Consider the following 15998-nt stretch of genomic DNA (forward strand, 5'->3'; position numbering starts at 1 on the left):
GGGCTCGCATTAGAGACAGCTCCGGGTAGACTCCCCGGGGCTCGCATTAGGGACAGCTCCGGGTAGACTCCCCGGGGCTCGCATTAGAGACAGCTCCGGGAAGACTCCCCGGGGCTCGCATTAGGGACAGCTCCGGGTAGACTCCCCGGGGCTCGCATCAGAGACAGCTCCGGGTAGACTCCCCGGGGCTCGCATTCGAGACAGCTCCAGGAAGACTCCCCGGGGCTCGCATTAGGGACAGCTCCGGGTAGACTCCCCGGGGCTCGCATTAGAGACAGCTCCGGGTAGACTCCCCGGGGCTCGCATTAGAGACAGCTCCGGGTAGAGCCCCCGGGGCTCGCATTCGAGACAGCTCCGGGTAGACTCCCCGGGGCTCGCATTAGAGACAGCTCCGGGTAGACACCCCGGGGCTTGCATTAGAGACAGCTCCGGGTAGACTCCCCGGGGCTCGCATTAGAGACAGCTCCGGGTAGACTCCCCGGGGCTCGCATTAGAGACAGCTCCGGGTAGTCTCTCCGGGGCTCACATTATAGACAGCTCCGGGTAGAACCCCGGGGCTCGCATTAGAGACAGCTCCGGGTAGACACCCCGGGGCTCGCATTAGAGACTGCTCCGGGTAGACTCCCCGGGGCTCGCATTAGAGACAGCTCCGGGTAGGCACCCCGGGGCTCACATTAGAGACAGCTCCGGGTAGACTCCCCGGGGCTCACATTAGAGACAGCTCCGGGTAGACTCCCCGGGGCTCGCATTAGAGACAGCTCCGGGTAGACTCCCCGGGCCTCGCATTAGAGACGGCTCCGGGTAGACTCCCCGGGGCTCGCATTAGAGGCAGCTCCGGGTAGTCTCCCCGGGGCTCGCATTAGAGACAGCTCAGGGTAGACCCCCCGGGATTCATGCCATGAAGGGGTCTGTCGTTGAGGAAAGGTTAACAAGTTGGGCTGATGCTCATTGAAGTTGAGAAGAATGACTCCCTACAGCGATGGCAGGGGCAGCGCCCCATTGGCCCGAGGCGGGATCTGGAAGTTCCCGCTCATCGGAAGTTGTGAGAGGGTTTGACAGAGTTGATGCTGAGAGGATGGCACCGCTCCAAGGGGAGGCTGAGAGGATGGCACCGCTCCAAGGGGAGGCTGAGAGGATGGCACCGCTCCAAGGGGAGGCTGGAGCTAGGGGACCACGGATTTACCCATTCAGAGATGAGAAGGAATTTTATCTCTCAGGTTTGTGAATGTTTGTATGTCTCTTCCCCAGAGCGCATTGCAAACAGGATCATTGACAGATTTTTGAACTCAAGGGGAGTCACGTGCTATTGGGGACAGACACAAAAGTAGAGTTGAGGCCTTGATCAGATCAGCTATGACCTTATTGATTGGCACTGCAGACTGACGGGACCTATTCATGGCTCCAATGTTTTATTTTAATGTCATTTTCTGCTGGGAAAGAGGAAACTGACAAAAAAAAAGCACAAATGATGCAGATTTCCTGCATTGAGAAATGCATTACTCAATCCTTGATTGTGGATTGATTCCTTTAATGGATATTTCGACATTTCATCAGGAAAATGTTCTCACCCAGATCGTAAGACTTGCAATTTACTGAAGAAATGGGAGTGGGTTATCTTCAATCACAGTGCAAAAGCCTTAGTAAAACTCTGGGTTTAATGGATATTTATTTGTGACGATCATTCCTGAGTGCTTTGTCAGGAATGCCGTGAGGCTTGAACATCTGGCAATATTGGCACTGGAGGGTCATTGCTGAGGAACAAAGAGCAATACAGCACAGGAACAGGCCCTTCGGCCCTTCAAGCCTGTGCTGATCATGATGCCCTAACTAAAAAGTACCTTCTGCCCTTACTCGGTCCGTATCCCTCTACTTCCTCCCCATTCATGGACCCATCCACGTGCCTCTTAAATGTGTCCTTTGAAAACTGCTTTCTCAAAGAGTTTGTTTTCTTGCTCAGGTTGAAGCTTGTTTGTTGCTGCTTTCTGCTGTTATTTGACCTTTTTCCTTGACTTTTCTCCCCATTTCTGAACTATTTTGTCTGTACCTTCCTCACCCATTTTCAACCTTTGGTGTGTTCATTCCTGTTGGCCTAATAACAGCCTCCTGAGATGTCGGCTTGACTCACCTCTATCCACTTCATTCAAAACTTTGCTCGTTGTCCATTTTCACAATGAATTCTCCTTAGTAACAAGATTAGATATTACTGATTCTTCATTCTAACAAACCAGAAATTTGTTTTGTTTTGAGGATTACCTTAACGAAGAGGGAAGTGAAGATCCTGGATCCTCGAGTCGCTTGTCATATTAAGCGTCGCTCATTCATCAAACTCTGATGAAGCATTTGCTCCAGAAATGTCAACATTGTCAGTCGCTGGTAAACCGGGAATGTATTTCCAGCATTTCCCTATTCGTTCTTGAATTCCAGTTATTTTTATTTGAGTCTGTACTTGCCTGTGGCTATTTAGCGATGGGCTGGTACAGTGGATATTCATGTATGGATTTGTTAGAGAGTTCATTAGGTTAAATCGTCCTCCTGGTTAGTGACGACATAGTCAACTCTACTACATCACAATGATAGGGGCTATTCAGCGGACTGAAAACCAAGTCCGCTATTCACCGGCACTTTGCGTTTTTTTGGAGCCTTGGGGAATTTCTCCAGCAGAGACCACACTTTCGTTGATTTCGAGCTCGCGGGAACGGCTCCTCGCAGATCGGGCCGCCATTTTGACTGTCAGCCCCGATCTCTGTATCCCCACCCCTTTCAGGCGCCCCCACCCCCCAACCTTCTCCAGGACCCTGGAACCCCCCCCTCCCCCTCCAATAGGCAAGACCTTCCCGAGCCCAACCCCTGGCAGTGCCACCCAGGAACCCTGGCAGTGCCAGGCTGGTGGCTGAATCGCGTCGTTTAAATGTTTCTGTGCCAATCCCAAGAACTTTCTGGAATGTTTACAAATATACTTTTATTGCGGTTATATGCAGTTTCAAAGTTTTAAAAATGGAGCAGTTTCAAACTCCATTTGTGAGGCGTCATTCTCCGCCGGCGGGAGTCTCCGTTTTGCCGGCGCCCGGGGGTTTCCCGACGGCGTGGGGCTGCCCCACAATGGGAAACCCCATTGACTGGCCGGTGTAACGGAGACTCCCGCCGGCCGGTCGGGGCAGAAATGTGGCGGGGCGGGTAGGAGAATTTTGCTCCTGCTTTCTTGCATATCGCCAACTTCCTCCACTTCACCATTGGCTCCACCTTCACATCGATCAGCCCTGGGCCCGAATCTGTGGAAATCCCTCCTTAAAGTTTTCTTTAAGATTCCGTTTAAAATCGAACTCTGTGACCAAATCACTTGTCCCCATATCTCTCTGTGCGACTCCGTGTTAAATGTTGTTCGATAAATGATACCGCGAAGCGTCTCCAGAAGCTTTACTGCATTCCAGGTGCTCTACAAATGCAGGCTGCTGCTGTTGTTGTACATCGCAGAGTTATTGATCAACACAAAACATTCTAACCAGTTTGTGAAAAACCTTCCACGAAACAATGCTGGCTGGCCATTGAGAATAGTCATGGCCCTACACTGGAGAAGCTGGCAGGAAAGAAACAAAAGAATATTTGAAGCCACAAGTACACTTACGTTTTAGAGATGAATTATTAGTTGCTCATTAAAGCAGAAAACTACAGATTGTTTTGGTTCAGTTTTCAAATTTATTTTCAGCTCAGTTTGTCACTCAGGTGAGTTCCACAAGAAATACGTACAAAATCTCCACGTACAAACTCTATTCAAAGCAGGAGTGTGAGTGGAAAGGTGCTCGCAGGTTTACTGTTCGAGTCGGTCTGTTTCTTTTCACTTTCTGATCCACAGTTTCCCGAAAGCTGTTTCCATTTCGAATGAAACCCAGTTACAAACCCAAAGGAAAAGTTGGAAAAAACAGCCGATAGGTTCGCAACACCACATCGCCACGGGGAATACTTCCTCCATTTCAGAAAGTTTATTTCCTCGCACGATTTCTAAAGTGTGATTCTCGGTGAGTGAGGACGGCGTTGTTTTCTTCCCATTGGTCGGAAATGGCCGAAAACCAGCCATTCGCAACTCATCAGATATAATGGGGGCCAAATTTAACTCCTGTCGGGAAACTGACGGGATCAGTTAAACACCGAGTTTATTCCTGTTCGACGTCACTGGACAGCGATCTTGGAGCAAAATTGATGCCTTGCCAAATCCCGTGTTCCTTGCCTGATATGTTTGGTTAAAGTCAATCCTGATCTCAAGCACTTAACTGTCATCACAGCACCAGTCGTGTAAATGACTTTAACCAGCTGCAGGTCAGCGAGAGTAGCAATGGACCAATGGAGACTTTTGTGAATCTTCAACTCAGCTCTTATTGTAGATTTTAGCTATAACATCTCTGAAGAAGTCATAGGACTCAAAACACTAAACTGCTTCCACTTCACTGATGCTGCCAGACCTGCTGCATTTTCTGCTTTTGTTTCTCATTGTAGGCCTCCTAATTCAACCCAACTCCCAACGTTTGGCTCTCCCTGCCTGGGTAACCCTCATTCTCTGCCCTAACCTGACTTGACTCGCCATGGTCCATCCAACATCCTCATAACTCCCTGACGCTAGGCTCTCTAACCTAATGCATCTTTCCAACTTGATCACTCCTTCCCGACGTTAATATCCTCTGCTGGCAGCATGGCTAACCCAACATCAGCCCTCTGAACTCAACCACACTCACTCAACACTCTTCCTGGCATCCCCTGTGGGAGCCATGCACTCAACTAGCTCAAGCGGTGACTGAGTAACTCTCTGTAAAGTCATTGATTCAATAGCCAAAAGAGAGGTGGAAGTGGAGACAACAAACGATTTGAAAAGAAAATTGGATGGGCACTCAGGGGAAATAAATGTGTGGGGCTACAGGGATAGAGCAGAGCAGGAGTAGAGCGGGGTGGTTTAGAGCTGGGGGGGATAGAGCGAGGGGGTGATAGTGTGGGGAGGATACTGACTACCAATGGAGATAGAGAGCCAGCATTGGCTTAATGAGCTGAATGACCTCCTGTTGTGCCATAATGAGTCTAGAATTCAATGACTCTATGATTGTAATGTCTGAGCTGCACTTCCATTGGTTTAGCCACATCTAACCCGCCTTAGCCTCCTGTTAACAGCTGTTCGGCCGATTTTTGCCCGAGTTTTATTTCTAATTCTTTAAAATACAAAAAATGTTTCAAACAAATCTTACCTAAATAAAATATATTTGATGTAAATTTGCAGCTTACTGTTTACCTATTTCCTATTTCTTTCCCCGATTAAAGTACGTATAAAAACTGTCTAACCTAAATAAAGCAAAATCATTCTTTTACTTAGGATGAATCAATAGTTTTAAATGATTTTTTAAAGTCTTCAACTGTTGGGTAGGGATTCAAACGCAGGGATAGATCTGAGTTTGATTGGATTGTGCAAAATGGTAATCTCTGTTCCACACATCCTGACCTTCAGCTTCAAATGAGGGAATAATAATGGGGAGAGATATAAAACAGGCTGCTGACTCCCTAACACCCACTTTACACAATCACAATTCAGAGCCACTGGGTATGAAGAGCTTGTACTCAACACCACCTCGACACAGTGACAAAGACTATAGAGTTAGCATGAAGAGGTCACAGGAAACCTCGGATGGGGAGAAAGATCATGAACAGACTGGACATTTGAATGTGGGTTCAGGAAAGCAGCAAAGATACAATTAGCATCAGTGTGACATCTCTTCATGACAAGGTACTGGATGGTGAGGAACCTAAAATACACTTCCCCCAGCAAACTGTGTTATCAATCACAGATGATTCACAAGACGGAGGAATAGCGAAGATGAAAGCACAGAGTGAGCAAGTCTGTTCGTTTTGGGAGAAATTATTTTCAAATCCTCAAATAAGTCAGTAGAAATTGACAATGAAAGCTTTTTGTGCAAGGACGGTTCCTGGAGTTTACCTAATGAAAACTTGGATAGGCTGAGGATTGACACGGGACTGAAAGTGTCAAAGTCCACAGTTATTACAGATGAATACTACACAACATAGCATTTTGCAAACATTGTGACTTTCACAAAGGAAGTAAAAGTTTCATTTGAAAATAGGGACCCGGAGGAGTACTTCTGAGAGGAAAAACAGATCACTTGTTTTATTAACTGACACACTTTGAGCAGTTGACAATTCAAAAGGGTTTCAGGGTGAGGGGGGAAACAAAACTATACTAGTTTGATAGCGGCAAACGCCAACTGCTGCTGGCCATGTTCATATGGAGGTACTTGTTGGGATAATGTTCTGCTGGTTGATGTTTCACTGATGAGGATAAACTGTTTATCCAGCCGGGCTAGCGATAATGCTACAATAATGCACAGAGGAACTGTATTGAAATGTGTTAAGCATTTATCCGCTAATATCACAGGAATTCTAGATGATTTAAAATGCTCCTCATTAATAACAAACTTTGTTTAAAAATATTAAGAGCTGATTTGCTGAACCAGAAAGTTTTCTACAATGTGAACTGTACAAAAAAATAATTCTATTCATTTACAACTAACCGTTTCTACAGAAACTACAGCTCATTCTATGATGCTGAAACATTACATGTCATGTGTGTAGCTTATTATATTTACATTAATTTTAGCTCTATAATTTATTGTCCTATAAACACTATAAACATATTCAACATATAAATATTTAACTCTATACATGGAAAGCTTTGAAACACTAATTGATAATTACGTCAGTCAAAACCGTAAAATATTCAAAAGGTTAGTTTTGCTTACTGACCATAACATTTTACACAATGGAGATGTGTACTGGTAAACAGTCAGCACTTGCTTCCTACACAGTCAAGGAATCTGCTGACAGGCCAGCCACTCCATTCCGTTACAGATTTTGTCAGTAGTGTGGGCACACACTAGTCCCATTGGCTCCTATTTGGTTGCTGTGTTACAGCTCCCGCTTAAACCTGCGAATCTGCCCCGAGGCTGTTAAGTTCGTCTGGACTGAGCTTCTCCGGATTATTGGACCCCATTCCCTGACGGAAACCAGAGGCAATCTCGTCAAATGTCCTTCCCTTGGTTTCAGGGACTTTGAAGTAGGTGAATACGAAAAACAGGACCAGGAGCACAGTGAAGATGATGAAGACGTAAGGCCCACAGATTTGCTGTTAAAAGGATAAAATAAATCTCATTAGTGACCAAAAGGAGTTCTGACATTCTCTGATAGAGTACTTGCCAATGACACCTGCGCTGCTATCATGAATAACCACAATTTCGGACAAATGGAGCTAACCACTTGCTATTGCCAAAGCAACAATTAATGTTGATGGCTATTTTGGCTAAGTGATGGCTATTTTGTGCCATCCCGGTGATAAGGATCAGTTCAGAGTAGCTAATTGAGCATTTTCTGCCGATGCATCCCAACTTTGGATGCATTGTCCTTGGATGCATGGCCACCAGTCAACTTCACCCAGCAGCGAGGCATGGTCACCAGTCAACTTCACTCACCAGCCAGGCATGGCCACCACTCAGTTATGGTTCCTGCTGACTCCAAGGTTAAAAGCCACCAATTTACTGAAAGCCTGAAGATGAGATTGGTGTTGTTGTCTCCATATTGTCCTGATAATGGCTGACAATTTTCCCGCTGCAGGCACAGCGGAAAGTCTGACGGACCGGCCAGGGTCTGCTGATTTCAGACGGGAATTTCCAGTCCCGTGGCCGGTGGGACTGCACGCTTCTGGCTAATGATTCGTCTCTACTTTCCTGCCTATAATTTAAGCTGACACAACACAATGCACCCACCTCGACATACTGGAAGCCCATGCCAACGAGGAAATTTGCAGTCCAGTTACACAATCCAGATACGGCGATGGCAGATGGTCTGGGGCCTTGACTAAACAACTCGGCCACAATAAACCATGGGATTGGGCCGGGTCCAATCTCAAAGAAGGCCACAAAACCAAAAATGGCAATAATGCTGACGTAACTCATCCAGGTCAGCTGGTCCTGCGGAACAAACAACACAACATATTTAATGTTTTATACTTACAACAAAAAAAACTAATTTGTAAAACATAAAATGGAACAAAATCGCCTTGGTGACAATATTTACTTTAGGATCAGGACTGGTTTGTCTTTTTTCTTGTCCTGTTTCCTCGGTCTGTTTGTGACGACTGCCCGACTAAGCTGATGAGAGAGAGAGTTCTGTTCTTAGGCTCTAGCTGCAGGGGCCAGGTTTTCATCAAGGATTAACCCTCCACTCGGTTCCTGCCCAAAACACTGGGAGGGAATGTGCCCCACGAAAAGCTAACAGAACAAGCCCACCTCAGGCCACCATGCTGGGTCACATCTGAAACCTTTTCCTCATCACAGTTACGCTGTTCAAAGTTCATTTCAACACTATCCCCACTGGGGTTTCTTTCTTATTTTTTGTTGCCCTGCCGCAGTTTGATTGGCTCTCTGGCAATGGAACTCTTCCCATTGACCAATGACAATTTGCCACTTTTAGGAACATGGGTACAGGAGGAGACAATTCTGCCCCTCAGAACCTGTCCCACAATTCAATAAGATCTGGGGCGAGATTCTCCGACCCCCCGCCGTGTCGGAAAATCGCCGGGAGCTGGTGTGAATCCCGCCCCCACCGGTTGCCGAATTCTCCGGCACCGGAGATTCGGCGGGGGCGGGAATCGCGCCACGACGGTTGGCGGGCCCCCCCGCGCGATTCTCCGGCCCGGACGGGCCGAAGTCCCGCTGCTAAAATGCCTGTCCCGCCGGCGTAGATTAAACCACCTACCTTACTGGCGGGACAAGGCGGCGCGGGCGGGCTCCGGGGTCCTGGGGGGGGCGAGGGGCGATCTGGTCCCGGGGTGTGCCCCCACGGTGGCCTGGCCCGCGATCGGGGCCCACCGATCCGCGGGCGGGCCTGTGCCGTGGGGGCACTCTTTTCCTTCCGCCTTCGCCACGGTCTCCACCATGGCGGAGGCGGAGGAGACTCCCTCCACTGCGCATGCGCGGGAAACTGTCAGCGGCCGCTGACGCTCTCGCGCATGCGCCGCCCGGAGATGTCATTTCCGCGCCAGCTGGCGGGGCACCAAAGGCCTTTTCCGCCAGCTGGCGGGGCGGAAATTCGTCTGGAGCTGGCCTAGCCCCTTAAGTTTGGGGCTCGGCCCCCAAAGATGCGGAGCATTCCGCACCTGGGCTCCATTTACCTGAATCCACAAACCCAATATTGACTAATTTTTGAAATTTTGTATTGACCCCAGATGCAAAATGTTCTGGTGGTGTGAGAGTTCCAGATTTTCACACCAACTTGGATGAAGAAGTGTTTCCTGAAATCGCCCCTGAATGGCTCATCTAATTTTGAAGTTCTTCCTCCTTATCCTGGATGCTCTCTATCACGACAAATAGCTTCTCTCTATTACCTATCAAATCCTTAAAGCATCTTCCAGCCTTTTAATCTTCTATACTGAAGGAAGTTTGGGCCCAGTTTATGGAACCTGTCTTCAGAGAATGCCCAAAGGTTTAAGGACAGTTGTCATGAGCCACAATTTTCCCAAACTGTGGCTAAAATGGAACACTTGCGTAAAGTCGCCCAAAGAGACTCAAAATAGTCACCGAGGAAAAGTCACACATCCCATTACAACGTTTTACAACTACTGATTTTTGTCACTGAACGAACATTTTCTTCGTATCAAACACCACTAGAGGCTGTTCTTCTCATCATTTCTGTGCCAGCTCTTTGAAAAAGCTAATTAGTTATTCCACGCCCCCACCCTCCCCAACTACCCCTGCTTTTTTTCAGTTATATATCCAATTCCCGTTTGGTATTAAATCATTGGGAGTATTTCCATTCTGCAATGAGCACTGTGTAAATCAGGGCATTGGAGAGCTGTATCCTCGAATCAATCATTTGGTGTGAGTTAATAGGGCACAGGAAGATTGTACAGAGCTTTATTCATGGAAATTCATGGTCACGCAACAGTAAATTAAGTAAACTGGATAAAATCAATTTGCACAAGTGCCACAGGTCCTATCGAAGGAGAGGATTTGATGGGGTTAATGTGACCATATCTTGCTCCTGTCACACCCAGTAAAAACATGTCTTATCCATAACTTTAAAACACAGGCTGTAATCGGTTTAGAACCTTCTGGAAAAAACGTTCTTTAAAAAAAAAAAATCAATATTAACAGGTGGCCCAGATGGCTGCTGAGGGTCAGGGGACTTTTGCAATTTCTGCATCAGGTTTCCAGAATGTTCCAGATAGAATAACCATGGGTGGGCCTTCCATTTAAATGGACGTACCAAGACAAAACCGATCTGTGGTATTTATACCTGCTATTGCTTATCCTAAACTCACAGACTCTGAGCTCAATATTTAACAAAAGGTGGCTATGAAAACCAGTTACTCACAAGTAGGTGTGAATAGCCATCATATATCTCTCACCATTGGTGTTGAATTAAAGTCTGCCCTTTCCTCATTAGAACATGGACCCAAATGCCATGAAGGTTTTCTTTTGCCACGAGCTCTATTGGTCCCACATGAAGTGGCTTTGACTATCTCTCTTTTTTTATAAATTTAGAATACCCATCTCATTTTTTTTTTCCAATTATGGGGCAATTTAGCGTGACCAATCCACCTACCCTAAACATCTTTTGGGTTGTGGGGGGCGAAACCCATGCAAACACGGGGAGAATGTGCAAACTCCACATGGACAGTGACCCAGAGCCGGGATCGAACCTGGGACCTCGGTGCCATGAGGCTGCAGTGCTAACCATTGTGCCACCATGCTGCACTTTGGCTATCTCACTGTTACGAGACCACTGCTTTACTTTTAAAGTTGTGTTCCTTTGACTATGGTGTACCTAAATGAAGCAAGTTGTTTTCGTAATACAAGCACAGAGAATGAATCACTCAACAAGTTTCTCACCAGAAGAACAAGTGCAATGGTCATCAGAATTGCACAGATCCCCATGCCGGCCAGGCCAATCAGGTGAAGAGTACGCCGCCCAGCTCGTTCCACCACAAATAACTGCGGAAACAAAAATATTGCATTTGAAACTGAGACCTAGAAACAATCCTGTCCGTTTGAGGGTGCAGAACGCAAGGAGATTAAAACCTGCCTTTGGCAGCCATCAGGGGTGTCTAAACGTCACTGGAGCTAATAGGCCGTTGGGAATATTTAAGGTGCCCTTGGATGCTGACAGACACTGCAAAACCTGGTGATTTTGGTCCACATTCTACAACCAAAATATAGGCACACAAGAATCCAAATTCTATCCCAGAGAATTTTATTTCCCGCACTTTGCCAAAATGATCAAACAGTTTCAACTGCGATGCTTTTGACTTTATAAGAGGTTCTTTAATTTTCCTCTCCCTCCTAAAGAAATGTTCTCCCTTCGTCCCTTGAGAGTTTTGACCTCTATAGAGCTTCAGTTATATTGATCCACACACTGAACTAACTTTCTGACCCCACTCAAGAGGCTCCTTCTTCATGTGCGGGCTACGGCTATGCTTCGTGTCCACAAGTGTGAACACCCCGACTGACCTTATATCAGGTCAGTGGCAACAGTTGTACGGGGACCCCAACAGGAGTCAGCTAGCTTAGTACAAACAAAGGACCAAAGCTGGAATCTCACTAGTGGCCCAGGTTCACACTGAGCCTTCGGAGCGTTGTGTTCCATTATTACCTTTAACTCCGAATGTTATTGTACAGTACAGTTGGGAAATTCAACAATTTGTTGAAGGGATACATACTGACACAACTGTGAAAGCAGTGTTGACCACACCAGATCCAATGGTCGCGTAGACAGGCTGCGCTACACCAGCCTTCTCAAAAATATTGGTCGAGTAGTAGAATATCTGCGGAGAAAATAGAATACACTCTGAGAAAATGCTGATATAAATGATGGTGCAACAGGCATTTCCAATCTCAAAATCACACATTTTCAGTCAGGAATTTGCAACATTCTCACCATTGGTACACACCAAATAAAATAATGAGGAGCCTCAGGGAGTTTCAGTCAGGGTAGGAACAAAGAACAAAGAAAAGTGCAGCACAGGAAAAGGCCCTTCGGCCCTCCAAGCCTGCGCTGACCATGCTGCCCGACTAAACTAAAATCTTCTACATTTCCGGGGTCCGTATCCCTCTATTCCCATCCTATTCATGTATTTGTCAAGATGCCCCTTAAACGTCACAATCGTCCCTGCTTCCACCACCTCCTCCGGTAGTGAGTTCCAGGCACCCACTACCCTCTGTGTAAAAAACTTGCCTCGTACATCTCCTCTAAACCTTGCCCCTCGCACCTTAAACCTTTGTCCCCTAGTAATTGACCCCTCTACCCTGGGAAAAAGCCTCTGACTATCCACTCTGTCTATGCCCCTCATAACTTTGTAGACCTCTATCAGGTCTCCCCTCCTCCTTCGTTCCAGTGAGAACAAACCGAGTTTATTCAACCTCTCCTCATAGCTAATGCCCTCCATACCAGGCAACATCCTGATAATCAGAAGGCGAAACTTACGGATTCCACGCACCAGGAGAGGAAAGGTGAATCTAACTCCTACCTGGGTTTCTAATCACTCTGGAGTTTCCATCACCAGTGACAATATTGAGAACGGGGGTGTGGAATGCAATGGCTGCTACTTTCCCATTTGTCCAAATCCTCACCATTAGGACAGCACGGTAGCACAAGTGGCTAGCACTGTGGCTTCACAGCTCCAGGGTCCCAGGTTCGATATCCCGCCGGGTCACTGTCTGTGCGGAGTCTGCACGTTCTCCCCATGTCTGCGTGGATTTTCTCCGGGTGCTCCGGTTTCCTCCCACAGTCCAAAGACGTGCAGGTTAGGTGGATTGGCCATGCTGAATTGCCCTTAGTGTCCAAAAAGGTTAGGAGGGGTTATTGGGTTACGGGGATAGGGTGGAAGTGAGGGCTTAAGCGGATCGGTGCAGACTCGATGGGCCGAATGGCCTCCTTCTGCACTGTATGTTCTATGTTCTATGATCCATGAGCAGATGAAACTCCTTATGGAAGTGTCAATTTTACGTGTAAACAAGGCTGTGTTGTTGCATAAGGCAGCAGTCAAACGTCATTCCGAATAAGGAGATCTAGGCCAGAACACTCCGGCCGTTGGGATTCGCTTCTCCCGCCGGCCATGCACCCACACCTGCGGGATTCCCAGTGACTTTAGCGGGAAACCCTTTTGACAAGCGGTGGGAGTAGAGATTCCAGCCGCCCCCAAATGGTGCACTGCCGAGAAACAGACGGCTGGGGACCAGAGAACCCCTACCCCTAATATCTGGTTGTCTTATCCAATGGCCTTTCTTGAGAAGTGGGCAAGAAAGACCATTTGAGGTGTCAAGAAGCTGGTTTCCTTTCAGAGAGGGTAGGTCGGAGCTGATTCATTGGAGTTTTCCAGAATATGAAGGGAAGGGACTGGACCAAAAGGGTTGCCATAGGAAAGGGTTCAAAAGGCAAGGTACCAATTATAAATGTGGACGTTAAAATTAGGAAGGCAACTCAACGGGAGGAAGATTCGTGGAATCAAAGAGACAAATAACTGGGTTCCGGACTTCCTGCAGGAAAAATCCCCTTCAATGAGGTGAATGTCTGAAGAGAGATTGAGGGGAATGATGTGGAGGTTGCGATTGGGATTAAGGTACCAGGAAAGGCCAGGCTTGCTGGGTCTAATGGGCCTTGCCCATTGACAAAGAACCGTTTGCCCCTACTTACAGCATTGATGCCAGATAGTTGCTGGGACAATTGCAGCACAATCGCGATGATGATGGGTTGACGATACATTGGCGATCGGAAAAGTTCAGGAATTGTGACTTTCTTCTCTCGCATCATCTGTCTGCTCTCTTCCTTCATCTCCTGCAAGTCACTGCTGACATCTGTTGTTCCACGAAGTCTCTTCAGGACTAAAAATATTTGCGTGTGTTACATTAAGAAATATTAATTCCCAGCCCATAAAAATAGTGGCAGGTATGATATTCTTATTGAATTCAACAATTTGATGCACTCGGGAGGGGGGGGCTTTAAAGGAATGGATAGAAAATCCCAATGCTGGACACATACAATTTCCCAGGAATGCCAAAGTGAGAACCCTCCTCCAGAGCTCCAAGGATGTCTCGAACTCTTCCGTCTCTTCCCCATGGCTGTTTGATCAGTCCCACACTAAAACTGAGTGCCACCTGAGACACATCACAGGTAAGGCTAACCTTTCACTCGGCTAATATCCAAACACGTACACCCCTCTGCAGCAACTGTGGGGCAGAAACAAAGAGCGCCAGCCCCCAGCGTCTTTCCCCAACTCTTAAGCAGTGAGCTTAATTGCAATGCCCACACAAGGCCCACACTGCACCAGCACGGATTAAACAATTCCTCAGTATCCACATTTACATGGGTACATTTCCTGAGATATTGGGTAGCCCATCTTATGTTTAATCAACAAGGCAGAGAATCTGGGCAGGAGCTCAGTGCACTGGGAGTTGCTGCTTTATCAAGCTGCTGTCTGCCAGATGAGGGGCGACATTCTCCGACCCCCCGCCGGGTCGGAGAATCGCCGGGGGCTGGCGTGAATCCCGCCCCCGCCGGTTGCCGAAGTCTCCGGCACCGGGGATTCGGCGGGGGCGGGCATCGCGCCGCGCCGGTTGGCGGGCCCCCCCCCGCTCGATTCTCCGGCCCGGATGGGCCGAAGTCCCGCCGATAAATTGCCTGTCCCGCCGGCGTAAATTAAATCACCTACCTTACCGGCGGGACAAGATGGCGTGGGCAGGCTCCGGGGTCCTGGGGGAGGCGCGGGGCGATCTGACCCCGGGGGGGTGCCCCCACGGTGGCCTGGCACGCGATCGGGGCCCACCGATCCGCGGGCGGGCCTGTGCCGTGGGGGCACTCTTTCCCTTCCGCCTCCGCCACGGTCTCCACCATGGCGGAGGTGGAAGAGACTCCCTCCACTGCACATGCGTGGGAAACTGTCGGCGGCCGCTGACGCTCCCGCGCATGCGCCGCCCGGAGATGTCATTTCCGCGCCAGCTGGCGGGGCAACAAAGTCCGTTTCCGCCAGCTGGCGGGGCGGAAATTCCTCCGGCGTCGGCCTAGCCCCTCAATGTTGGGGCTCGGCCCCCAAAGATGCGGAGCATTCCGCACCTTTGGAGCGGCGCGATACCCGTCTGATTGGCGCCGTTTTGGGCGCCAGTCAGCGGACATCGCGCCGTTTCCGGAGAATTTCGCCCGAGATTTGGAATTAAGGTTCCATCCAGATGATCAGGCCGATGTAAATGATCCTGTGACACTACTTCAAGAGCAAGGATGGTTCGCTGACCAAGCCAATATTTGTCTCTTGATCAAAAACAGATGAATTGGGTGCTCATCGCCTTTGCTGTTTATGGGATGTTGATGCAGACAGAATTAGTTGTCATGTTTGCATCCATAACAGAGAGAGTGCCTACAGAACTTATTGATCACAAAGCATTTTCCGCGATGAGGGGGCAGTAAATTACTCAAAAAGTGTGTTTATCTCATTGGTAGATTTCTAATAGATATCTGATGCAAACTAAACACAACAGGGCTGTCTGCAATTTTACATGACAAGGAAGTGAGTATTGAGGACATTTCTATAAGAAAGAAAAAAAGATTTACATTTCTATAACCCCTTTCATGCCCTCGGGGCATTATCCAGCCACTGAGTGCACTCACAGCTGTATGAAATGAGGCAGCCATGTTGTGCACAGCAAGCTCCCACAAACAGCAATGTGACCCGATGGTTCCTACCATGAATCGGGCTCCCTCGATTCCATTTGTGTTGTCAGGTTTTAGTGAGTTACCCTCAGCGCTCACTGGAGACACCAGGTTTAGTGAGTCACCCTCAGCGCTCGCTGGAGACACCAGGCACCACTGAAATCACCGGCCATTGCGAGAGCGACCATTCCACCTCATTTCCTTCACACACTCTGCAATTTCTCAATTGTGCTGAACAATCGCACCCAGTGGCCAAG

The 15998-nt window shown here is 48.1% G+C and overlaps 1 protein-coding gene across 1 annotated transcript in view; it reads right to left on the reverse strand.

Annotated features, from left to right (window-relative positions):
• Positions 1 to 3670: 3670 nt before the first annotated feature.
• LOC140392520 (solute carrier family 2, facilitated glucose transporter member 1-like) overlaps positions 3671 to 15998 on the reverse strand; it is a 41985-nt gene continuing 29657 nt past the window's right edge. Inside the window, exons 6-10 of the mRNA XM_072477774.1 lie at positions 13735 to 13922; positions 11762 to 11866; positions 10935 to 11036; positions 7809 to 8012; positions 3671 to 7171 (exon numbers count right to left, since the gene is read on the reverse strand). Of these exons, the coding sequence (XP_072333875.1) occupies positions 6968 to 7171; positions 7809 to 8012; positions 10935 to 11036; positions 11762 to 11866; positions 13735 to 13922 (803 nt within the window). The 3' untranslated portion in view covers positions 3671 to 6967. The remainder of the gene's footprint in view (positions 7172 to 7808; positions 8013 to 10934; positions 11037 to 11761; positions 11867 to 13734; positions 13923 to 15998) is intronic.

Source organism: Scyliorhinus torazame, chromosome 16, assembly GCF_047496885.1.
Source record: "Scyliorhinus torazame isolate Kashiwa2021f chromosome 16, sScyTor2.1, whole genome shotgun sequence".
Classification (NCBI taxonomy): Eukaryota; Metazoa; Chordata; class Chondrichthyes; order Carcharhiniformes; family Scyliorhinidae; genus Scyliorhinus; species Scyliorhinus torazame.